This window comes from Drosophila subpulchrella, chromosome 4 (genome assembly GCF_014743375.2).
Source record: "Drosophila subpulchrella strain 33 F10 #4 breed RU33 chromosome 4, RU_Dsub_v1.1 Primary Assembly, whole genome shotgun sequence".
Lineage (NCBI taxonomy): Eukaryota > Metazoa > Arthropoda > Insecta > Diptera > Drosophilidae > Drosophila > Drosophila subpulchrella.
In genome coordinates, this window is record NC_050608.1 from 1,526,850 (window position 1) to 1,553,693 (window position 26,844).

Genomic DNA, 26,844 nt, shown 5'->3' on the forward strand with positions numbered 1-26,844 from the left:
TTTGTGTTTTTAAATTTAATAATTATAGCTGCAAGGGTATATAAGCTTCGGCTTGCCGAAGCTAACTTCCTTTCTTGTTTTTGTTGAAGTCGCTCGGTTTGTAATAGAACGGGTCAAATATGTTTTGTAGAAAAAGAAATTTATTAGGGATTCCACTTATTCTTTCATGCCATGTTAATCAATTAAGTAAACTAGGAAAAACTGACAACCACAAAAAACTAATGTTTTTGTCCGTGGGCTTACGTGCAGTGATTTTTTAGGTAATACGAATATGATTGTATTTCGCGTCGTACGTTTTTGAATCTAATCTACGGGCTAATCTACGCCCTGAAGTACTGAAAATACTGGTAAACAATTGGGATATATATTCCCAAACAACAACGGATTGACAGATTTATAGTATTTTATATATTAAACCGATTTCTACTGATTGAAAATTTTAACAATATAAATAATAATAACTTAATAATTTAAAGCCCTTGGTAAACTCGTCTTGAGCTAGATTTTAGGTGCTGCTGCTTATCAGATGCTTTAATCCGCAATCCTGCTTGATGGATATCAAAAAGATTATTTTATGTAGCTGCTTTCAATTTATTTTGAAATTCCGACATCTGCACTCATTGTAGTAACGTCTGAAGAGTTGGCTGGTAGTCTGGGCTCTCACATTTTTCGGCGTGTCGTTTTATTTTCTGAGGCTAAAAACCAGATAGACAGTCTTTAATGAGGTACTGAAAAATAGTTATAGTATACTAACCTCTATTTTCTATAGACTCTTTATTGTGTATATGCGTTTTTTCCGGCACAGATATTTTCAGGCTTGCTGTGACAATTTCGAACCTTCCTTCTTGACATCTCTTGGTATCAATTGAACTACATTTAGACGTTTCTTTCAGTCCTCTGTTTTTTTCTTGCTGTTTTTCTACTTCACTGCCATTGAAGTGATTAATATGCTCTAGGCTAAGATCATGTTGTTTAGAGGATGTAATCATAAAATTTAAACATAATATACAAACCGATTTCCTTGGACTGGAGGCTGGAAAACGACATCTGCTAAACTGCTCGGCTGCGGTTCATCTAAATGATGTAGGGTCCTTATTAAAAACGAATAAAAGGTTAGTAGGTTTGTAAGAAGTCAAAATTATATAAAAGTAATCAATATAATCATTAATATATTAAATATATTAAGATACAACTTACAAAAACAAGTTAAATTAATTTTTAAATACCATTTTTATAAATATAGAATTTGTTTTGTTCTTAAATAAATATATTTCATTTTTATTATTTAGAAATTATCAACAGACTGTTAAACAACTCAGAAATACAAACGCCATAAGGTTCTAATAAGAGCGAGCGAGAGGGACAACTTGCTGCAAAGTGCTTTCGTTGAAAATACCAGAGGGCTTATTACATTAAATTAAATATCTTAAAAACAAAAAATGGGTCAAACCTATAAAAAACCGATGACAAACGGGAGCATATTTAAAAATGAAACAACATTTTTTTGGTAAAGGCAAATAGCTAACATTTTTTTAAAATTAAAATTTGTTTTTATTTTTAAGAAATTAAAAATTTTGTGTTTTTAAAAAGAAGAGATTTTAGAGGATTTTATACAAAAGACATGAAGTCAATCGGATAACTACAGCTGGAGATATAGATTTACAAATAGAGGGTAGTTTTGGAAATTTTTTCTTTTTTTTACAAACTTTAAAAAATTGTAATATAAAAAAAAAACATTTTTTTTGGCCAAATCCTGATACACGTGTTTAGGTGTTCCCCGAATAAAATGCGTAAAAAAAGTTTCAGGCAAATAAAAAATGTGAAAAATTAATTTTTTCCAAATCCGTTCGGTTTGTAAAAGGTAGTCTCACATATGGGCATTTCCACGGGTCGCGAACTTACTTTCGTACGCAATTTGTGCAAATAAAAAAAGAAAATAAACGTTTTCTGATTTTTTTTTTTGCTATTCGATAGCATTCTGTTAGCTCTTTGCTTAGTGTAGATCATGGGGTTTATTGAGCTATAATTTTTAAAATATTGGCAAAAAACATGCGGTCGCGAACGAACGCAAAATGGAAGTCGACTTGGGCTCAACCTAGTAAAATGCAAATCTCTGCGAAATGGGACGGAATATTCTAAAGCGATAACTTTTCTTTTAAAATGGATTCATGTTGCTTTCTATCGAGTCTGTTCCCAAGAAAATATTTCCCTTTGGCTTTTTTTTATTAAATTAAGTACCGGTTGCGAACGTACGGGTCGCGAACGTACGATTTTTCCATGTTGTTTTATTAACAGTTAATTGACCAGTTTTTCGCCATCTTTGGATTTTAATCTTCTTATTAGATTGCAATAAAGAGATTTGGTAGGTAAACAAATCATGATTTCCTTGCGAAATAATTAATCCTAAAATCCCTTAAAAAGTAGCTAAAATAAAAAAAATACATTTTTTCAGTTTTCAGGGACATTTCTTTAACAAAACAAATGAAATATGCAATGGTTCCACTGTATTTTGAAAAAATGGCCAATTATTTCTGAAAATACGCAAAACATACGATGATTATGAAGATTTCGGTCCTGGTTGACCATTTGGCGGATTTGCCCATATGTAAATATCTTAATAGTTTTATAGGTATATAAAAATGTGAATGGTAAAGGGTAAGGTAAGGACTGAAACCACTTATGAGGCCAGCGCTATCACATTACATGTGTGTATTGGCAGTAACTGACCATGTAAAGGCTATTAATCTTTATTTTTAATAACGTCCATCCAAGAACCCAATTGACAAATTTTAAAACCATTTATCCAGTTTCTGTGTAATGTTTTGGATTTTCTAAAATCGTTTTTGTTAATTTGTTCCCAGTGACAATTCGTGAACTGTTCCATATTTGTCATGGGTAATTTACTTTGCACTACCATCGGGTATAATGGATAATCAAAACAAATCCAAAGGAAAGCACCAGGATATTAACAATTAATATAAATGATATGAACACTGCTGGTAACATCATGTACCTATACAAGGCCAAACAAATATATTCAGTTATTCAGATCTTACCATTCGGATCCATTTATTTTTGTTGATATCAGCTCGTATAACTTTTCGGGGCAAGCTTCCAGCACTCGTGTATAGATACCATCAATCAATTCTGCTGATACCTTAAAAATTTCTTCATAATGATTGATCATGGTCCTGACAAAAATATAATAATTAAAATCAAATGTACAATAATACCAATGCATAAAAATATAATACACACAGAAGAAAATACGTTCGAAACGTTGAAAAATCAAGCCTAAACGGGGTCGAAAAGTGTGTTAGCCCGTTTGTTGACAATTCATTAAATTTGACCAAAACCTTATGCATGGGATCCGAACAAATAGGGTCAGTTTAAGAACACTTCGGGCTTAACTTGAGAACACGAAAATATAAAAAACAAGGAAGAACGCTATAGTCGAGTACCTCGAATATCAGATACCCGTTACTCAGCTTAAGGGACCAAAGAAAAATGGAGATATGAAAGCAGCAAAGTGAGATTTAAAGTTAAAGTTTTTTATCTAGCATGAAAATTGTGGGCGCCACAGGCTTGGGCGGTTTGTAGGCGTTAGAGTGGGCGTGGCATATTCTCGTAACAAACTTGCGCTGCGCTCAAGCCTACGGAATCTAAATCTGAAATCCCATTTCTCTATCTTTGATAGTTTCCGAGATATCCATATTCATATTTACGATTTTTTGAAGTTTGTGGGCGTTAAAGCGGGCGTGGAAAACTTTTTTTGGGTCAATCGATAGGTACTGTTGAGAACAACACATTTCAGTTAATATTTTAATTCTAGCATCAAAACTGTAGGAACCACAGTTTTGGGCGGTTTGTGGGCGTTACAGTGGCACTCTGTTGAAACAAACTTGCGCTGCGTAAGAAGCTCAGGAATCTGCATGCCAAAGCCTAGCTCTTATAGTTTCCGAGATCTCAGCGTTCATCCGGACAGACAGACGGACATGGCTAGATCGACTCGGCTATACTTTATGGGGTCGAAAACGCTTCATTCTGCCTGTTACATACTTTCCTACGAATCTAGTATACCCTTTTACTCTACGAGTAACGGGTATAAAAAGCGAGAGCACTAACAGCGATACCTAGCGTCGATTCCTTCTTTGGCTTATATGGGTATTGGTAGTAAGAACAAGTATGTAACAGGCGGAATGAAGCGTTTCCGACGCCATATTCTTGATCAGGATCACTAGCCGAGTGGATCTAGCCATGTCCGATTGTCCGAACGAACGCTGAGATCTCGGAAACTATAAGAGCTAGGCTACTGCCACGCCCACTCTAACACCCACACACCGGCCACAAAATTAAAAAAATCTTAAATATGAAAGCGGATATCTCGGCAACTATAAAAGATAGAGAATTGGGACTTCAAATTTAGATTCCATAGCCTTGTACGCAGCGCAAGTTTTGCAGCTTTGTGATGTCTTGCAATATTTGCACTTAGGCTGCTGATCTCCTAAATCCTCAATTTCGCTTTACCTTCTAAGTCACATCATACGGAGAATTTGAAACAAATTGAACGGAAAGATGAGATCGCTTGTGCGGTCTGAGATAACAATAAACACAGCAGATTGCATGTAGGACTGTATGCAAAAATGTATGCCCAAATTCAGAAAGTCAAATTGCGTGCATTTTCTGTCCCTGTCTATGGTAATAACAAAGTGGTAAGCGAGTTGGAGGCTTGGATTTATTCCTAAAAGCTGCCTTAAATAAATTGGCCGCATAAAGCTGCTTCATTTACTTGCGTTGTTCACTGAATTCAGACTGTAGGGACATCTCTATTGATGTAGACTGCTCCTCCATTTTTTGCCCGCTTGTAGGTATAATTTGTCTGAGTTGCCGTCCAAATGGGCAGGTTAGCACGAACGTTTCGGTAAGGCGTTTTAGCCAGAGAGATGTTAAGACTTAAGCCATGGTAAAGCCAGACGATTCCTTCGTACGCTTCAGGATCTGCGATGGTTTCAGGTCAGGTGAAGCCTGCTGTGGTCGGAGCCCGAGTGCTTTCTGTGAGAAAGTACCATTCTACAGAACGGCGCTGGTTTTACCCCTTAACGAAAGATATCGTGGTTTGGCGTTGTGTTGTGCCAGCATTTCACACTGTTGGGTTTACCCATGCCCTTGTGGTCAGCTTAATTGTTCAAACTTTGGAGCCACCATCGTAAATATCTGTGATAACTTGTTTTTATTTAAATCAATTTTTACATATGCTGAGAATTCAGGATGTATTAGAGGTTAGGCACTTTAGTGTTGCACATATTTGTTGCATAAAATCCAAGAAACAAACCAAATGTTTGGAAAAACCCCAACAAAATTTGGAGGGCTGCTTAATGCAGTTCTACATAGTTTTTACACAAGTGTTGGAAAGTTGTGAAGAAAAACGGTTGCCGAGGTACAGAAAAAAATGTTCTGAAAACTTGTTTTGCATATTTTAAACATTAAATTAAGTGGTATTTTAGCCAAAATATAATTTAAGCTAGCCCGGATCAACAATCTCTTTAACCAAAGTAAAAATAAAATTAATCTCATCAAAATACTTTTTATGCTATTTTAACTAAATTTGACTACTTTTGAATAATAGGCGGAGCAAAAATTAAAAATCCTATATAATTTACAAGTGCTACAGCATGGCCAGAGCATAGGTTTTCGAAACACCAAGTTAGGTAAATAAATAAATAAATATATATATAAGTAACAGCAATAGCAACAGTTCTTGAAACTATGTTTTTTTTCTTTTGCGCCGTATAAAAGTGGAATGTAGGGTATGGTAAATAATTTTTTTTCAGGAATTTCAATTGCTTTTGTTGTTTCTGTGAAAATAAGCAAATAATACTGAAACATAGCTTTATATGCTGTAGTTATACCGGTTTCTTGTAGAGAAAAATGATACATTCGATTCGTCTGAAAGTATGTAACAGCTAGAAGGAAGAGTTTCCGACCCCATAAAGTATATATGTATATGTTTTTCATCATGATCTCTAGCCGAGTCGATTTGGCCAGGTCCGTCTATCAGTATGAACGCTGAGATCGGGAACTATAAAAGCTACAATGTTGGGATTAAGCATGCAAACTCTTGGGCTTCAGTCCACTTAAACGCCCATAACGCTAAAACCTCTGTAGCGCCCACATTTTTGAAGATTTTGTAAAATGATAAATTGTAATTGTTATTATTATCAATACCCATCAACATGCCTAAAATTGTTATTAGAAAGTTATAACCAAATAATAAGCAAATTCAATCGAGTGCGGAGGGATGGAGATATGCATGCAGCAAATCGGCTGCTTCCGGCAAATTGTGAATTTTCTGAAACAGCAGAATTGCTGCATGCTTATCTCCATCCCTCTCGCACTCCCGTTACGCACTTCCTTTCCGAACATTTCCTTGATCAGGATCACTACCTGAATCGATCTTTCCATGTTTGTCGGTCTGTCCGTCCATATGGGCGTTGAGATCACGGAAACTATAACAGCTAGATTGTAGGGATTAAGCATTCAAATTCTTGGGCTTTCTGTGCAGAGGCAGTTTTTTCGGATGAGAAAAATTATTTCAATCGGACCATTCACTAAAAATGTACACCTATCCCTCGCTTTGCGTCGTTTCATTTTGCGTTTTTTCGAAGTTGCGTCGATTCTTAAATAGAACTAATTTTCATTGTGCGTCGTTAGATTTTCGATGTTTTATTCATTATTTTTATACCCTTGCAGAGGGTATATTGATTTCAGTCAGAAGTTTGCAACGCAGTGAAGGAGACGTTTCCGACCCCATAAAGTATATATATTCTTGATCAGCATGACTAGACGAGTCGATCTAGCCATGTCCGTCTCTCCGTCTGTCCGTCCGTTTCTACGCAAACTAGTCTCTCAGTTTTAAAGCTATCGGGCTGAAACTTTCCCAAAAGTCTTATATCTTTTGCAGGTAGTATATAAGTCGGAACCAGCCGGATCGGACAACTATATCTTATAGCTCCCATAGGAATAATCGGAAAAACATTTTTAAAAAAATTATATCTTTGGTGTTTTTTGGCATATAACCTCCTAAGCTTGCAAATAACATTTTTTAATTAGTATTGAATTCCGAATTAAATTTTATCGAAATCGGACGACTATATCATATAGCTGCCATAGGAACGATCGGAAAATTGGTGGAAAAATAATATGACACAAATTATAGCTTCGGTGTTTTTCAACATGTAAGCCTAGTACTCACATCGACGAAAACCGCGAGCTAACCATAGGAGTGAGCGAGAGGCAAACAGGCGGCTAAAGGTTTTCGTCGGGTCTGTTTTTCAGCGCGGTACTCAGATGAGCTAAGGAAATACCAGAAAAAATACCAGATTTCGCGAGTGAATTTTCGATGAACGCCGTTAGCAGCGGCCCAAAGAATAAGAAATTTAATCTTTGGCGGTGTTCGTGCAGAAGCGGTGGGGAATTTAAAAATTAAAAATGGAAGAAAAACACCCAAAACGGCTAAAGGTCAGTGCAAATGAAAAAGGACGCCTAATCCAAGCTGTTGCCCATTGTTGTGGGACTTGACCGACAGAAAGCAGTACCAAAACGGGTCAAATCCGTAGAATAGTTGAAGCGCTGGAGGAGATCCACTAGAGAATCCCAGTGGGAAGGAACATGGGACATCGCACGATCTCCGATGAGCTCCATTAAGGGCTCCTCCTTCGCCAGCTACTTGGCAGCTGGTGATGGAGCGGAGATAGAGGATGCGCCGGCTTCTATAGGGAGGAGGAAATAAGGTCGCCCGCTAAGGGACAGATGGAGGAGCTATCACCAGCCATTATTGGCCAGCTCGGAGTTGGACTACAGATGGCGCGGGAAAGATGGCGGAGCATCCGTGGGACGAGAAGGAAGCCTTTAACTTCTAATTTACATACATAAAAACATTTAATTTAATTTATTTTTATTTTAATTTCTTTATGCACCAGCAGACTCTTCTTTTTTAAATTGCTCCAATTGATTTGTTTTCCGTTCGACAACAAGCCCAGCTGCTGGATAGTAAGACCATGCCACATGCATGTCGGGTGAACTTTGAAAACTTCGGTCACACTACAAAGAATAAGATTTTTCGACTAGTGAAACTCTTAGCCGATCTGAGTACTAGGCTGTAACCTCCAAAGCTTGGAAATGTAAGCTGTGTAATTCCAGTACATAATGTTATTTAGTATATTTAGTATTAATCGATTTAGTTTTAAGAGATATTGTAAATAATAATGAGCGGGCACACTACTAATAAGCGACGCCGATGAAGAAGAACAAAAAGCGCAACAAAATTTGAAATTTTTAAATAAAAACCGATAAGTTTACAAATCAGGTGTGGGGTTTGCCCAAATGTTGCGCAATGTTATCATACAGTGAGGTTGTTAAGATGTCCAAAGACGAGCTGCTGGAGCTCCTTTCCGAGATGGGCATCATGTTCGAGGCTGATGCAACAATTTACCAACTCCGTGCCGCGTTAAGCCGTGCAAAGAATCTGGAGGCTAACATCGAGGACGCCGAGGACACAGAGATCCAGGGTCAAGATGAGGAGCAGGATTCCCCGAGCACACCGAAGCTTGCAAACCGCATGCTAACGCTGATCGAAGACTGTGAGAAATTGCAAATGGCCGACGCTGTGGCGCCGTTATTGGAACCTTCTGGAAGTTCGCAGCAAACCGTTATGAACATGTCGAGGCAAGAACCGATTGAGCAGAACATTCGCTCAATGGCTCGCGAAACGTCGGAAATCAATCAGATGATGGAACTGTACACCGCTAGAAAGAAGCTAGCCGAACTCAAAATGATAGTCGCCGAATTGGAAGGCATGACTACACCGAATGCTTCCATACATCAAGTCGATCTGAAGGATGTGGAGGCCATGATCCCGGAGTTTTCAGGAGACGACAACCTGCCGGTCCAGGTTTGGATCCGTGAATTGGAAAAAGCTGCCGAGGTTCATAAACTAAGCGTTACACAATGCCTATCTATTGGCACCCGTCTTCTTCGAGGATCAGCTAGGCAATACATGCTGTACGAAAAGGTGTCTTCCTGGCCAGAAATGGACGCCACGCTCACCCAAGTTTTTGGAAACAGAATGTCAAACCAGGAAATTGCGAAACAACTGCAAAAACGCACAATTGGGAAGTCCGATATATAGCCCAGCAAGGCAATATAGCCCAGCAAGGCAACTTTGATGAAGTAGACGTCGTGAAGTACATCGTCGATGGACTAGAGGACCACAGTGGACGCGCTGCTCCACTCTACTATTGTATCACGTTGGATGAGCTACGTCAAAAGTTAATGCGATTCCAGTCTGTACGTCTGGAGTCCAATCGTAAAGCCGTCACCATGATCCCTCGCCCAGGAGCCGTAATTCCGAAAGACACTAGATGCTACAACTGCCGACAAATGGGGCACACCGCCAAAGATTGCAAGAAGCCGAAAAGACCGGACAACGGATGCTTCATCTGTTTCGAAGTGGGCCATATGCACCGTCAGTGTCCCAAGCGCACCGTGGGCTTTACCTTGCCAGAAGCTGAAGAAACCATGGATGAAAAGCCGTTTATTCAGTTAGTAAGTTTAAGATTAAGTAGTTTAGCAGGATGCACCGATATTAAAAATGTTTTCGCTTTGTTAGATACCGGAAGCCCAATAAGCTTTTTGGGAAAGTCATACTATCCATATTTAAATGAAGATCATCAGCTAAAGAAAAGTCCCTTTCGCGGAATTGGTGGCACATCAATACCCACGTACGGAAAAGTATCCTGTTCAATTTTGTTCGAGAAAAAGTATCACGATTTAGAAATATACGTTATTCCCGATCTCATCTTACCTACAGCGCTTCTCCTTGGCAGAGACGCCCTTAAATTACTCAACATTAAACTTTTTGTGAAAAGAAATCATGAAAGAAATGAACCAAATTTAATTTCAATAAATAATCGCGATTTTGGTGTTTCTTCAGCTGAGAAATGTAGTAGTATCATAAAGCATTACTCGGATAATATAACTAACGCGTGCGGGTCGCCTAAATGTTTAATGAGCATACGATTAACTGATTCTACACCGTTTCATAGTGCACCGAGAAGACTATCATACTTAGAGAGAGACGTTGTTAATAAAACAGTTGCCGAGTTGTTAGCTAGTAATATTATTAGACCTAGTCAGTCCCCTTATGCATCTCCCATAGTCCTTGTTAAGAAAAAGAATGGAGAAATCCGCATGTGCATCGATTACCGAGCGTTAAATAAATTAACAATAAGAGATAACTTTCCGTCCCCATTGATCGAAGATTGCTTAGAATATCTCGAAAGTAAAAAGGTTTTTTCCGTTGTAGATTTAAAGAGTGGATTCCACCAAATCGGCATGGACCCCGAGTCCGTGAAATACACCGCATTTATAACACCTGACTGACGCTATGAATACTTGCGTATGCCTTTCGGGCTAAAAAATGGCCCTGCCGTTTTTCAACGATTTATTTCCAACGTACTCCATGAAATGATACGTAATCGTCAGGTTTATGTTTATATGGATGACATCATCCTGGCGACTTGTACGGTAGAAGAACATCTTGTTTTACTTTCCAAATTACTAGACCGTCTTAATGAAAACCGTCTTGAAATTAATTACAAGAAAAGTGTATTCCTAAAGAACCGCATTGATTATTTAGGATACAATGTCTGTACGAATGGTATTCTTCCAAACGAGACACACCTAAAGGCCATTCGTGAATACCCTGAACCTCTGAATTGTAAGTCCCTTCATTCTCGTTTAGGCTTATTCTCATACTATCGTAAGTTTGTTTCGTCATTTTCACGTGTTGCTAAACCGTTGTCTTATCTGCTTAAAAATGGAGGTCCGTTCCCGATGGGAAAACTAGAAATGGAAGCTTTTACTAGCTTAAAGAAAGCATTGTCAAGTCCGCCCGTTCTTTCCTTATTTAACCCTCATAGCGAAACCGAACTGCATACCGATGCGAGCTCCCACGGGTTTGGAGCTGTGCTGATGCAGCGCCAAGATGATGGCAAGTTACATCCGGTCTTTTTCTATTCCCGTAAAGCGACTGGCGCCGAATCTCGTTATCATAGTTTTGAGCTTGAGACCCTTGCGATAATATATTCTCTTCGTCGTTTCCGTGTGTATTTAGAACACAAGCCGTTCCGTATCGTTACCGATTGTAATTCCCTTGTTCAGACGTTAAGTAAGAAATCCATAAATCCCCGTATTGCACGATGGTCCTTAGAATTGGAAAATTATAACTACTCTATTGTACATAGACCCGGTTCTAGTATGACGCACGTTGATGCGTCAACAACATGATAGTGTTTTAGAACCGATATACCCGTACGATCCTTTGAAACCGATAGATCCGTGTGAATCCGTTAGCCGTATGAAACCGATAGATCCGTGTGAATCCGTTAGCCGTATGAAACCGATAGATCCGTGTGAATCCGTTAACCGTATGAATCCGGTAGATCCGCGTAAGACCGTTAGATCCTTGAGCCCGTACGATAATGAAAAACCGTTAGGTCTGTGTGACTCCGTAAACCAGTTAGATCTCGTTGGTCGTCTCGCGATAGCTATTCCCGAAAGTTCCGTAAATCTGTGTGCAGCGTATAAGCCGTCTCTTCCGTGCGATGTAAATATGGATACCGTAGTAAATGTAGTTGGAGCTACCCCTGGGGATATAGATTTACTCTTACAGACCGAGCAGATTAGGGATCCGGAAATTGTCAAACTCCGTGATAAATTAGAAAGAGAAGCCGTTGGTTGTTTTGAAGTTATTGATGAAATAATTTATAGAAAGAATGATGCCTTAAGGTTATGTTTGTATGCTCCAACTCAAATAAAAGAACAGTTGATCAAATTATGTCATGAAAAGTTGGGTCATCTTGGTGTTGATAAGTGTGTTGATGACCTGAAAGATAAGTATTGGTTTCCGTTGTTGAGGAGCAAAGTTGAATCCTTTATCCGCAATTGTTTGCCGTGTATCCTGCATTCAGTACCTAAAAGTGTCCATGACCGTACCCTTCATAGCATTCCGAAAGCCCCAATTCCGTTTGATACCGTTCACATTGACCATTTGGGTCCGTTGCCGTACCCTTCATAGCATTCCGAAAGCCCCAATTCCGTTTGATACCGTTCACATTGACCATTTGGGTCCGTTGCCGTGCATCAATTCGAAAAGAAAACACCTGTTAGTTGCTATCGATGCTTTTACCAAGTTCGTGAAATTGTACCCGGTTAATTCTACCAGTACCAAAGAAGTTAATTGCAGTCTTTTGAAATATTTTGAGTATTATAGCCGACCACGACGAATTATTTCGGATCGTGGTACTTGTTTTACATCATTTGAGTTTTCTAGTTTCCTAAGTGACCGAAATATAGAGCACATTAAAGTTGCTACCGCTGCCCCCCAGGCGAATGGTCAGGTGGAACGCATAAACCGAGTGTTAACCCCGATGTTAGGTAAATTATCCGAACCGTTGAATCAATCCGATTGGTACAAGTTGGTCAACCGAGTTGAATTTGCAATCAATAATTCCGTTCAGAAGAGTACCGGAAAGACTCCTAGTATTTTGCTTTTTGGTAGCAACCAACGGGGACCTATTGTAGACGAATTATCCGAGTATCTTGAGCAGAAGTTTAGCCTTTCTAACCCGCGTGATGTTACCTCCGAAAGGATAAAAGCTAGTGAAAATATTAAACGGTCACAAGAGCAGAATGAGTTTCGATATGCTTTAAAACATAGGGCACCCCCCCATTATAAGGTTAACGATTTTGTAGCTATCCGAAATGTTGATGTTACTCCAGGATCTTGTAAGAAATTCTCGCCGAAATATCGAGGTCCTTATAAAATCAACCGTGTATTCCCGAATGATAGATATGAAGTCACCGACATAGAAGAGTGCCAGCTCACCCAACTTCCTTACAAGGGCATTCTTGAAGCCGCCAGACTTAAACCTTGGGTGCAAACGTGTACGAAAACCGTTAATTCTTATAGTTGACTATGTAGTTAGTAAATATGTAAGGATCGAGGTCGATCTAGAGTCAGGATTGGCCGAATGTAAGCTGTGTAATTCCAGTATATAATGTTATTTAGTATATTTAGTGCAATCTAGTATTAATCGTTTTAGTTTTAAGAGATATTGTAAATAATAATGAGCGAACACACTACTAATAAGCGACGCCGATGAAGAAGAACAAAAAGCGCAACAAAATTTGAAATTTTTAAATAAAAACCGATAAGTTTACAGAAATAACATTTTTTAATTAGTTCTGGATTTCGAATTTAATTTTATCAAAATCGGAAGACTATATCATATAGCTGCCATAGTAACGATCGGAAAATTGGTAGGAAAATAATATGAAACAAATTATAGCTTCGGTGTTTTTTGGGAATTTCATTTTTTGTGTTTTTAAATTTAATAATTATAGCTGCAAGGGTATATAAGCTTCGGCTTGCAGAAGCTAACTTCCTTTCTTGTTTTTTTTAAGAAAGCCGGCCTACGACAACAGACACTAAAGACTCGTCAGAGAGTGATTAATTCTAATTTTATTTTTCATAATTGAGTATGTAATTGAAGAATTTATTTTGTTTTAAACGAATAAGTTTCTTTTTGTTTTTATATGTATAATATGTAATAAAATGAAATGTTATTTTGGTTTTTTTTATACCCTTGCAGAGGGTATATTGATTTCAGTCAGAAGTTTGCAACGCAGTGAAGGAGACGTTTCCGACCCCATAAAGTATATATATTCTTGATCAGCATGACTAGACGAGTCGATCTAGCCATGTCCGTCTGTCCGTCCGTTTCTACGCAAACTAGTCTCTCAGTTTTAAAGCTATCGGACTGAAACTTTCCCAAAAGTCTTATATCTTTTGCAGGTAGTATATAAGTCGGAACCAGCCGGATGGGACAACTATATCTTATAGCTCCCATAGGAATAATCGGAAAACAAATTTTTTAAAAATTATATCTTTGGTGTTTTTTGGCATATAACCTCCTAAGCTTGGAAGTAACATTTTTTAATTAGTTTTGAATTTTGAATTATATATCATATAGCTTGGCGGAAAATTGGTGGAAAAATAATATGAAACAAATTATAGCTTCGGTGTTTTTCAACATCTAACCTCCAACGCTTGGATATAACATTTTTTAATTAGTTCTGAGTTTCTAATTTAATTTTATCAAAATCGGAAGACTATATCATATAGCTGCCATAGGAACGATCGGAAAATTGGTAGGAAAATAATATGTTACAAATTATAGCTTCGGTGTTTTTTAACATGTATCCTCCTACGCTTGGAAATAACATTTTTTAGTTAGTTCTGAATTTCGAATTTAATTTTATCAAAATCGGACGACTATATCATATAGCTGCCATAGGAACGATCGGAAAATTGGTAGGAAAATAATATGAAACAAATTATAGCTTCGCTGTTTTTTGACATATTATCTTATACTATTGAGAATATCATTTTTTGTGTTTTTAAATTTAATAATTATAGCTGCAAGGGTATATAAGCTTCGGCTTGCCGAAGCTAACTTCCTTTCTTGTTTAATGATCACTTTGCTAAATTTTCTATTTAAAAAGTAATATTTTTGTAACTCTGGAACCAATCTTCGAACTTTACATGGTTTGCTATAGAAAATTCAAATTCACTTTGCGTCGTATTTTTTTGAAACGTATCCCCGTCGCAAAGCGAGGGACAGGTGTATAAGCAAATAAAGACGTGATTTGCGCGGTGTGCAACCCTTCTGCTGAGTAACAGGTATCTAATAGTCCAGGATGTTGACTATAGCGTTTTTTTTTTTGTTTAATAATGTTTTTATCAGTTAAATACCGATATAAAATAAATAAATTCAGCTCGACTAATCTTTTATCGGTAGATTTTGACATTTTATGTTTTTTTTTTTCGAAATGATTTCTTTTAGTTGTAACGGCTCCACAAAAAAGAGACTAATACATTTAAGGGTCATACTGGAAATGTAAAACATAGTCCTAGAAAATTTTCAATAAAGCTCTAGTCTTACCATAAGTGTAAAATAAGTTTTGAATATATTAATATAAACGTGACAAACCTTACGACGTTAATGGCATCGTTCACATTTTCTTGCTCTCTGTCCTTTATAAATGTTAAATGTGTGCTACGCAAGATATTTGGAGCAAATACTGTCGCTAGATTATTGCTATCCATTTTATTTCCAACCATTAAACAGTTGCCGTCAGTAGAGCATATATCATCGCTATGGGCTGCTACCTTTGCTAGAAATACTAGTAAGACATACAACGTGTCTCTGTGTGGTATAGGAAGTAATCTAATTAAGTGTGATATAGCTTCTAGTTGCAGGCGTCTGTTCCTTATACCTGAAATAAGTTTTATTTAATGGTGATTACCTATGTAGTTATATAATACATACGTTGCGTTTTTAAAAAAGTTGAATAGAGACTGTCGCAAAGAAGTGGTTCTGGAAGGTCCCGTAGAAATTCTTTAAGCAGGGTGGCAACGTCATGCGGGCATGTATTGGCAGAAATCCTAAAATTACAATTCTTATCGAATTCTTCGCGCAACTTACAATTAGAGGTTTAATAATTACTTAAAAAGAAGTCAATTTTTTCAGATTCTTCATAACTTACTTGCTTTACTCTTTTTTTAGATGTGCTCACTCGAAAGAGTCCAACTTTTTGTAAACCATTCTCTTCCAAATATTCAATACAGTTATTTACGAACATTGGTACCATGAGTACTAATTGATCTTGGTACGGCTTGTAGAAACCTAGATCAGTGTCTCCGATTTCAAACTGAGATAAAGATGCTGAGGGCTTTGGAACATTTGTAAAAGAGTCGCTAAAACATTCGGAGGGGTCCATGTATCCGTATTCCAGAGATTTAGATGGCAAACTTTCACATGACCTCACCTAAAAAGCGAAATGTGTTACACTCAATCAAATTTAAGGTATTTAACGGCGAAGGAAAAATCGCCATCTCTTTTAAATACGTATATATATATATATTATTTAAAAATAAAAAAATAACTATTATAAATTAAGAAAATTATATTTCTTAAGTTAAGCTTTTCTGGGTAGGTTTGTGACTTTTGTTCTTGTGACTATGTTCCTCTGTCAGTATGAACGCTGTGATCTCGGAAACTATAAGAGCTAGAGAGTTCGGATTTCAGATTAAGATTCCTTAGCTTCGTATTTAGCGCCAATTGGCTATTCGAATGTGGCACGCCCACTCTAACGCCCACAAACTGTCCACTAACCGCCCACAAACCATCCACAAGCCGTCCACAAGCCATCCACAAACCGTCTACAAACCTCCCAAAAGCGTTCATCTGAACTCTGAGATCTCCAAAACTATAAAAGCTGGAATATTAGGATAAGCATGCTAGTTTCAGAGATTATTGCGCAACGCAAGTGTATTTCAGAAGGGTGCTACGCCCACCGTAACGCCCACAAACAAATACAATTTTGAAACATAATGTATTTGATTCGTTAATACCTATCGATTGACTAAATATAAGTTTGCCACCCCCACTCCAACGCCAAAACTGTTAAGATCTGTGTGGCGACAACATTTTTAAAGACTTGTAGATGAGTAAATGGAATTTTGGTTTGATTATGAAATACAGTAATCGCCGCTAGGTAAAGCATTGCAATCTCGTTAAAAATTGATTTGGCTTGCATATCTCCATGTCTCTTGCGCTCCCTCCAGTTGAGTAACGGGTATTCTATAGTCAAGTCACTTGACTATAGCGTTCTCCCTTGTTTTTGCAAGAGGTGGGATAAAAGTAAATTCACGGTTAGGTCTTCGGTATTCGTGTCATATTTTTTGGTATATTTAGGATTTTTTACACAGTGTCGGCGATTCATTACTAGAGACTATGACATAGCACTCGGGTCGAAGTCTTCATTTTATTCCAGGTAGTATATCGTCGAAACGAACCGGATCGGACAACTATATCCTATATTACTTCGGTGTTTTTTAACATATTAACTTTTACTCATGGGAATATCATTCTCTTAATTGTTCAGAATATCGAATACAATTTAAAAAAAATCGGACGACTGTTAAAGGAACGATCAATGTCAAACTAATACGAAGACCGTTATATTTCGAATTCGGTAAACATATACGGTGGTAAACTGATATGAAACAAATCGGAGAGCTCTGTACATACAATGCTGCCATGGGAACGACCTGCAAGGGTATCGGAATTTTGGGTGCCGAAGCTAGCTTGCTTTCTTGTTTTTAACTAAACATACTACAAATACCAGAGCTGACGGACTACAGTTGTAGTGGCAACGTATGCTTAATTACCTGAAAAAAATGCTGAAAAGAAAATGCCTGGACAAAATTTCTGTTGGCCTGTATTATGATTGCAATAAATTTACTACACAAATATGGAGAAACAAACTGCCTTGCATGCAAAACTTACATTGTCGTTTAGCTTCATAACACTTCCTGGGTTACTACCGCTTCCCCGAAAAACTGAATGGTCTGATCGGTCCTCTATATTAGCGCTTCCTTCTCTGTCTCTCGTTAGGCAACATTCCAATGAAGTTCCAAATAATACAACGCGACCGTCTTGATATATAGAAAGTTTAGATTATGTCGTAAGAATATTAGTTTTAAGTTTAATATGTACTTAATACTAAGGTAACGTACACTTTACTACCGACTGATAAACTTAAACTTACTTTGGTCATCTTTCTTTCCAATATCAAAAAAGCTCGTGGTCAACGATTTTTTTTTTGGTGCGATACGTCGTTTCTTAGATATTTTCTTTAAATCTAAAATTTGAATAAACAAGAACAACTTTAGAGCAATGATTGTTACAATTATATGTTACATTTATTGGTTAATAAAGAGTAACTCCAAAAACGTGCCTACAATTTTGGCATTCTTAAAATATTTACCGAAACCAGATTTAACCTATTCCTTTTATAAGTATAAGCAGCAAAATTAAAGCGACTTATAGTTGTCCCAAAATCGTAAAAGAAGTAAAATCATTTTCGGATAAATGCGTTTAAGTTTTAGGTTTGGTGCTTAGGTAGAGGTCGTTAGCTGTAAAAATGTTTGGGTTCCGACGGTCCGATAATTATGATTTGTGTTAGTATTCCTAAAAAAAAGTTAAAGAAAATTCAAATAAAAATCGCATTTTCACTTGAGAGAAAATTTTATAAATTCTCTTTAAAAAAACACCACTAATTTCGATTTTTATAAAATTTGGAATAGACATATTTATATCCGTTACTCGTAGAGTAAAAGGGCATACTAGATTCGTCGGAAAGTATGTAACAGGCAGAAGGAAGCGTTTCCGACCCCATAAAGTATAATAAAGATTCTTGAGCTTCTTGCGCAGCGAAAGTGTATTTCAGCAGGATGCCACGCCCACTCTAACGCCCACAAACCAATAACCCACTAACAAATTCTCATCAAAACCTTTCGATTGACCAAAAAAAAAGTTTGCCGCGCCCACTTTAACGCCCACATACTGCCCACAAACTTTAAAAAATCGTAAGTATGAACGCCGATATCTCGGAAACTATCAAAAATAGAGAATTGGGATTTCAGATTTCCTAGACCGTATACTAAGGTCATACTATACGGCGAAATTAAACAAAAATGAAGATGATCTTTTGCGTGCGTGCTGGGTGCACTCCATTGCGGGGCCGTTTGGATGTGTTTGAACATAGTGCATCCAGATACATGCGCAAACGGGAATTTGAGAACACATTCCGAAAAAAAATGTTCAAAGCTAAGTGCATTGCATTGCGATGCTTTCTAGATGTATTTAAATAAGATGCAACCTGGTTCATTTTGCTGAGAATGTAAAAAACAAATATGAAACCCGAAGGTTGCCAATGGTCTTTTTTCGGTACTGTTCTTTTGACAAACAAATAATAAAGACAAAAGGAATCCTTCAAGGAAGAGCGCGGCTTTTCATGTGTCTTGCATTTCTCTCTAGTTGCATTTTTAATTCTGAAAAGAGCTCGTGTTTTGAACAAGCTTGCTGTTTTCTACCACCAACTTTACATCAATATTTTCACAGGTAAGTTAAGTGTAGATAATGTAGTTCAATATGAACACAATAGAGTAAAAACAAAACAACTGCAAAGGCATATGTACATAAGGGTAAAGTACAAATAACATAATACATATGTAAAATTGTACATAGTTGTATACCTTTCAGAATCGCTAAAGGGGGATGGTCACACCAAGGACTGAACTGCGTAAATGATAAAGCCTAGTACTCAGATCGGCTAAGAGTTTCACTAGTAGAAAGATCTTATTCTTTGTAGTGTGACCGAAGTTTTCAAAGTTCACCCGCATGGCTTGGTCTTCCTGTCAAGCAACTAGGTTTGTTGACAAACGGTAAACAAACCAATTGGAGCAATTTAAAAAAGAAGAGTCTGCTGGTGCACAAAGAAATTAAATTTTTAAAAAATGGAATGTTCAGCTAATCCTCTAGTGGATCGTGCTTCCTGTCGGTGAAGTCCCACAATAATGGGCAACAGCTTGGATTAGGCGACCTTTTTCTTCTCCACTGACCTCCAGCAGGCCTTTTTAGTGTTTTCCTTCCATTTTTAATTTTTAGTTTTCACATGGCATTTGCACAAACACCGCCAAAGATTTGATTTCTTTTTCTTTGGGCAGCGGCTAACAGCGTTAATCGAAACTCGCTCGCAATATCTGGTATTTTTTCTGGTATTTCCATAGCTCATCTGAGTACCGCGGTGAAAAACAGACCCGACGAAAAGCGTTAGCCGCGTATTTTCCTTTTGCTCACTCCAATGGTTAGCTCGCAGTTTTCTGTTATATGAGTTCTATAAAAAATCTTACAGACATTTACTTTTTGAAAGCGTATAGGTGCATTATATAAATGCGTACAGATTGTACCTTTTTGGTGCACATAGGTGCATTCCTTTTTTAAAGCTTTCTAAATTGATGCGTACAGATTGTACCTTTTGGGTGCAGACGGACGCACTCCAAATATATGCACCTTTTTCTGTCCCGCACCTGAGTAAATAGAATTGGAACCCTCATCACTGTTGGCACAGGTTTTTGGTGCTATTTCATAATGAAAGAACAGGTACAGGAATGCAGTTATTTCCCACTAGGGCCTGCGACTCCACACAACCGTTTACAGGTCGGTGACTCAGGCCAGTGGGCAACACTGTTCTAAAACAAAAGTTCATCTTAATTTTTTTTTAATTTCGCCGTATAGTATGACCAAAGATAATATAGACTACAAGATGAGTAACAACCTTACAACGGAATGAACGGAAAAACTTTTGGTGTGTCAAAGGTATTTACCCAAAACAAACGTTAAAAATACTCATAACATGAACATTGTACATACAGAATGAAAACATTCACAATGATTTAAATGGGGGATCTGTCAAAGACGAAATCGAGAATGTAAAAGTAAAATATACAATCAAGCTACAAGCTCATCCAAATAGGGTGATAACCTGGAACACTACCCATACACGTGAAGAGAGAGATCGATCGCATTTTTAAATCGCTCCAAAATGATCTAAAGGTTTTTAGCAACCATGCCAGGAGAGCAGCCGGCCGACTGCGAAGGGTTGTACGACACGCACCTGGACATCAGCTGGTGACCACGAAGACTGGAAGACACCGACGAGGGGTGTTTTTTTTCCCAACAGGTGTTTCGGCCTGGCAGGGGCCGGTCGATGGCGAGGGAGGGGAGGCATCTTTTGCTACTACTGTCCCACTCTTTGTGTAGTTGTTGCTACATTTTATCACTCGCGCTTTTACTTTGCAAACACTTTGTTAGTGGTGGAAAGTTCTTGCTCGACCAGCAGATTGAAGTGTGCGAAAGGGGCTACGGTTGCTATAACAGCGAGCTTCGTGCAGAAGCTTCTTATTCGAACATTTTATTAAAATAAAATAAAAAAAAATAAAATAAAAAAAAATTTAGTTTTAAATTTATTTAAAAAGGGGAACCAAGGTGCGACAGAGAGCACCAGCAAGCCCCGAAAACCTGGGAAGAAGCCAGGTCAGGGCGCCCAAAGTACGGCCGCCACTTACTGCCGCGATAGTCATAGCAACCGCTAATGAAGGGTCCTACGCAGCTGAAGGAGCTAGGTCAGGTCGTACACAGCTAAGAGGGCGCACAGCTAAGGCGGAACTCCTAATTCTTCTGAACAAAGTTTCCGACACTAAAACCGCTGAGCTACAGAGTACCATGGAATCGTTCCTGGGCAGCAATGTTGACGTCAGAACGCTGACCGAGACAATGCTGATCGAGGGAATGTATATAGATAAGATCTCCGACAAAACGGACCTCATGCGTGCAGTTAAAACAAAGTTTGACGTGGAAGTGCCAAAATCCCCAGTGGTGTGTCTAAGGGCGGCATACGGAGGCTTCCAGACGGCCACACTTAGAGTCATGCCCGATATAGGGAGACGACTTATGGATAAGGGCAAAATCAGGCTGGAATGGACTTGCTGCAAAGTCCGCCCAAAGATAAGCCCTAATTGGCCATATAGCAGGAAGTTGCCGCAGTCAGGATGACTGACAGTGGGTACTGCAGAAGGGCAAGACAAGAGCTCAGGGGTAAATAAAGTTTCCTCAAATAAACCTGAGCCAAAATGTTGCTACAGCCAAATGTCGTCGAGCGAAACGTAGACATTGCATACACATTCTCATAAGAGAACAATATAGAATTAAAAAGTTCGGGAATTGGCTAGCAAATACAAACAAAAAATCTGTCATATGGAGCTGCGGTAACCAATTGCTTAAAAAAAGTTTCTGTATGAAACTGACTGTGGGCAATCATCGGACTGAGTCAGTGAGGGAGTCCCCCAAGGGGCAGTTCTAGGTCCATTGTTGTGGAATGCCATGTACGATGGTATCTTTAGGACCACAATGCCTGAAGGTGCATTATTTATTGGCTTCGCGGACGAGGTAGCCATAGTCGTGATTGCCAAACACCTTTCGCAAGCAGAAAGAATCTACAACGAAGCAGGGAAACGATCAAGCGCCTGGCTCGATATCAAGGGACTCGCCTTGGCAGCGCACAAGGCTGAGGGAGTTCTGATTAGTAGCAGAAAGAAAGTGGAGGCGGCTACTATCAAAATTGGAAAAGCCACAATTACATATGGCACAAGCCTAAAATATCGAAAACATCGAAGCTAATACACTTTCTAAAGTGGTTTAATCATGAACGTTATCCGTACTGTTCAGTTTGAGAATGAAGACGCAGAACACGTGCTTTTTGTCTGTCCAAGATTCAAAACTGAATGAAGAGATAGGATCGGGAGGGTGGTAAGGACCTGATGGACACTATTCTCGATGTTGTAGACGGATGAGAGGAGAAGCCGTAAAACTATTTGCATAAACATTTATATTTGTTTAAACATAGAAATGCTATATTTTAATGTGAAGCCGTTTTTTCAGCAGGAGCTGCTTGTAATCATTTTACTTACTCTTACCTTACTTTACTTTACTCTTTTATTTACTCAGTGTAGATTGAAAAATGCAAGTGCGATTTCAAGTTAAAAAGATGCTTTTGCGAGAACATACGGCCATACATAAAATTGTTTCTTCTTGACCAACACAACGAACGATATATGACGATAGCAGACATAGAAGAACAATCATTGCATGAATTCTCAATAGGCCAAACTGTGACGAGCAATGAAAATACAAATGATTTAAGTTTATTTGCAATAGATGCAGTCTCTTAAAGTGTCGTACACCAAACGGTTCAAATTTTAGCTATTATCCTATCTAAGGTCATAAACTACACCGATAAAAACGGAGATTATGGGACTGGATAAAAATGAAGTGGCCAGAGAAAAATTAAAGTCGCGGGAAGCCAGCAAGCAAACACAACAATTCGAACATTCAATTTAGAAGAAATACATAAATTGGTAGTTTTGGAAGAGCCAAATGCCAAGCTATTAGGTAATCAACAAAACAGGAGAAGCTTTAGCGTTTGTTTAGGCAAAAAAGATATTTCTCTGAGTAGTCTGGTTTCTATTTGTGGTGATGGCAAAGAAACTAATAATGGTAAGTCGTAATAGCTAAAACAACCGCTTCTTTGCCTTATATGCAAGTAGCACTTAAATGAATTGCCATTTCGCCACCTATATTCATCGTTAGAAAAACACGCAACCAGTATTCGAAATACTTTTTCTTCCTGTCAAGCAACTAGGTTTGTTGACAAACGGTAAACAAACCAATTGGAGCAATTTAAAAAAGAAGAGTCTGCTGGTGCACAAAGAAATTAAATTTTTAAAAAATGGAATGTTCAGCTAATCCTCTAGTGGATCGTGCTTCCTGTCGGTGAAGTCCCACAATAATGGGCAACAGCTTGGATTAGGCGACCTTTTTCTTCTCCACTGACCTCCAGCAGGCCTTTTTAGTGTTTTCCTTCCATTTTTAATTTTTAGTTTTCACATGGCATTTGCACAAACACCGCCAAAGATTTGATTTCTTTTTCTTTGGGCAGCGGCTAACAGCGTTAATCGAAACTCGCTCGCAATATCTGGTATTTTTTCTGGTATTTCCATAGCTCATCTGAGTACCGCGGTGAAAAACAGACCCGACGAAAAGCGTTAGCCGCGTATTTTCCTTTTGCTCACTCCAATGGTTAGCTCGCAGTTTTCTGTTATATGAGTTCTATAAAAAATCTTACAGACATTTACTTTTTGAAAGCGTATAGGTGCATTATATAAATGCGTACAGATTGTACCTTTTTGGTGCACATAGGTGCATTCCTTTTTTAAAGCTTTCTAAATTGATGCGTACAGATTGTACCTTTTGGGTGCAGACGGACGCACTCCAAATATATGCACCTTTTTCTGTCCCGCACCTGAGTAAATAGAATTGGAACCCTCATCACTGTTGGCACAGGTTTTTGGTGCTATTTCATAATGAAAGAACAGGTACAGGAATGCAGTTATTTCCCACTAGGGCCTGCGACTCCACACAACCGTTTACAGGTCGGTGAGTCAGGCCAGTGGGCAACACTGTTCTAAAACAAAAGTTCATCTTAATTTTTTTTTAATTTCGCCGTATAGTATGACCAAAGATAATATAGACTACAAGATGAGTAACAACCTTACAACGGAATGAACGGAAAAACTTTTGGTGTGTCAAAGGTATTTACCCAAAACAAACGTTAAAAATACTCATAACATGAACATTGTACATACAGAATGAAAACATTCACAATGATTTAAATGGGGGATCTGTCAAAGACGAAATCGAGAATGTAAAAGTAAAATATACAATCAAGCTACAAGCTCATCCAAATAGGGTGATAACCTGGAACACTACCCATACACGTGAAGAGAGAGATCGATCGCATTTTTAAATCGCTCCAAAATGATCTAAAGGTTTTTAGCAACCATGCCAGGAGAGCAGCCGGCCGACTGCGAAGGGTTGTACGACACGCACCTGGACATCAGCTGGTGACCACGAAGACTGGAAGACACCGACGAGGGGTGTTTTTTTTCCCAACAGGTGTTTCGGCCTGGCAGGGGCCGGTCGATGGCGAGGGAGGGGAGGCATCTTTTGCTACTACTGTCCCACTCTTTGTGTAGTTGTTGCTACATTTTATCACTCGCGCTTTTACTTTGCAAACACTTTGTTAGTGGTGGAAAGTTCTTGCTCGACCAGCAGATTGAAGTGTGCGAAAGGGGCTACGGTTGCTATAACAGCGAGCTTCGTGCAGAAGCTTCTTATTCGAACATTTTATTAAAATAAAATAAAAAAAAATAAAATAAAAAAAAATTTAGTTTTAAATTTATTTAAAAAGGGGAACCAAGGTGCGACAGAGAGCACCAGCAAGCCCCGAAAACCTGGGAAGAAGCCAGGTCAGGGCGCCCAAAGTACGGCCGCCACTTACTGCCGCGATAGTCATAGCAACCGCTAATGAAGGGTCCTACGCAGCTGAAGAAGCTAGGTCAGGTCGTACACAGCTAAGAGGGCGCACAGCTAAGGCGGAACTCCTAATTCTTCTGAACAAAGTTTCCGACACTAAAACCGCTGAGCTACAGAGTACCATGGAATCGTTCCTGGGCAGCAATGTTGACGTCAGAACGCTGACCGAGACAATGCTGATCGAGGGAATGTATATAGATAAGATCTCCGACAAAACGGACCTCATGCGTGCAGTTAAAACAAAGTTTGACGTGGAAGTGCCAAAATCCCCAGTGGTGTGTCTAAGGGCGGCATACGGAGGCTTCCAGACGGCCACACTTAGAGTCATGCCCGATATAGGGAGACGACTTATGGATAAGGGCAAAATCAGGCTGGAATGGACTTGCTGCAAAGTCCGCCCAAAGATAAGCCCTAATTGGCCATATAGCAGGAAGTTGCCGCAGTCAGGATGACTGACAGTGGGTACTGCAGAAGGGCAAGACAAGAGCTCAGGGGTAAATAAAGTTTCCTCAAATAAACCTGAGCCAAAATGTTGCTACAGCCAAATGTCGTCGAGCGAAACGTAGACATTGCATACACATTCTCATAAGAGAACAATATAGAATTAAAAAGTTCGGGAATTGGCTAGCAAATACAAACAAAAAATCTGTCATATGGAGCTGCGGTAACCAATTGCTTAAAAAAAGTTTCTGTATGAAATCATCGGACTGAGTCAGTGAGGGAGTCCCCCAAGGGGCAGTTCTAGGTCCATTGTTGTGGAATGCCATGTACGATGGTATCTTTAGGACCACAATGCCTGAAGGTGCATTATTTATTGGCTTCGCGGACGAGGTAGCCATAGTCGTGATTGCCAAACACCTTTCGCAAGCAGAAAGAATCTACAACGAAGCAGGGAAACGATCAAGCGCCTGGCTCGATATCAAGGGACTCGCCTTGGCAGCGCACAAGGCTGAGGGAGTTCTGATTAGTAGCAGAAAGAAAGTGGAGGCGGCTACTATCAAAATTGGAAAAGCCACAATTACATATGGCACAAGCCTAAAATATCGAAAACATCGAAGCTAATACACTTTCTAAAGTGGTTTAATCATGAACGTTATCCGTACTGTTCAGTTTGAGAATGAAGACGCAGAACACGTGCTTTTTGTCTGACCAAGATTCAAAACTGAATGAAGAGATAGGATCGGGAGGGTGGTAAGGACCTGATGGACACTATTCTCGATGTTGTAGACGGATGAGAGGAGAAGCCGTAAAACTATTTGCATAAACATTTATATTTGTTTAAACATAGAAATGCTATATTTTAATGTGAAGCCGTTTTTTCAGCAGGAGCTGCTTGTAATCATTTTACTTACTCTTACCTTACTTTACTTTACTCTTTTATTTACTCAGTGTAGATTGAAAAATGCAAGTGCGATTTCAAGTTAAAAAGATGCTTTTGCGAGAACATACGGCCATACATAAAATTGATTCTTCTTGACCAACACAACGAACGATATATGACGATAGCAGACATAGAAGAACAATCATTGCATGAATTCTCAATAGGCCAAACTGTGACGAGCAATGAAAATACAAATGATTTAAGTTTATTTGCAATAGATGCAGTCTCTTAAAGTGTCGTACACCAAACGGTTCAAATTTTAGCTATTATCCTATCTAAGGTCATAAACTACACCGATAAAAACGGAGATTATGGGACTGGATAAAAATGAAGTGGCCAGAGAAAAATTAAAGTCGCGGGAAGCCAGCAAGCAAACACAACAATTCGAACATTCAATTTAGAAGAAATACATAAATTGGTAGTTTTGGAAGAGCCAAATGCCAAGCTATTAGGTAATCAACAAAACAGGAGAAGCTTTAGCGTTTGTTTAGGCAAAAAAGA

The 26,844-nt window shown here is 38.5% G+C and overlaps 2 protein-coding genes across 6 annotated transcripts in view; one reads left to right on the forward strand and one right to left on the reverse strand.

The window, feature by feature from the left end:
* Positions 1 to 118: 118 nt before the first annotated feature.
* The window catches only part of LOC119551734 (rho GTPase-activating protein 6), a 37,483-nt gene continuing 10,757 nt past the window's right edge, over positions 119 to 26,844 (reverse strand). For 3 of the 5 annotated variants that reach the window (XM_037861660.1, XM_037861280.1, XM_037861361.1), the window contains 9 exons: positions 17,737 to 17,829; positions 17,475 to 17,623; positions 15,670 to 15,951; positions 15,453 to 15,603; positions 15,114 to 15,399; positions 3,057 to 3,191; positions 1,014 to 1,091; positions 755 to 957; positions 119 to 695 (listed from right to left, as the gene is read on the reverse strand). In XM_037861660.1, the coding sequence (XP_037717588.1) occupies positions 661 to 695; positions 755 to 957; positions 1,014 to 1,091; positions 3,057 to 3,191; positions 15,114 to 15,399; positions 15,453 to 15,603; positions 15,670 to 15,951; positions 17,475 to 17,623; positions 17,737 to 17,829 (1,412 nt within the window). In that variant the 3' untranslated portion in view covers positions 119 to 660. Of the gene's footprint in view, positions 696 to 754; positions 958 to 1,013; positions 1,092 to 3,056; positions 3,192 to 15,113; positions 15,400 to 15,452; positions 15,604 to 15,669; positions 15,952 to 17,474; positions 17,624 to 17,736; positions 17,830 to 17,988; positions 18,159 to 26,844 lie in introns of those variants that run through there. The other 2 variants (XR_005219557.1, XM_037861566.1) reach the window with 2 other exon arrangements.
* On the forward strand, positions 8,308 to 10,385 carry LOC119552011. The gene is made up of 2 exons (XM_037861781.1): positions 8,308 to 9,603; positions 9,668 to 10,385. Exon 1 carries the CDS (start codon positions 8,393 to 8,395, stop codon positions 9,185 to 9,187), a length of 795 nt encoding a protein of 264 aa, XP_037717709.1. The 5' UTR covers positions 8,308 to 8,392; the 3' UTR covers positions 9,188 to 9,603; positions 9,668 to 10,385.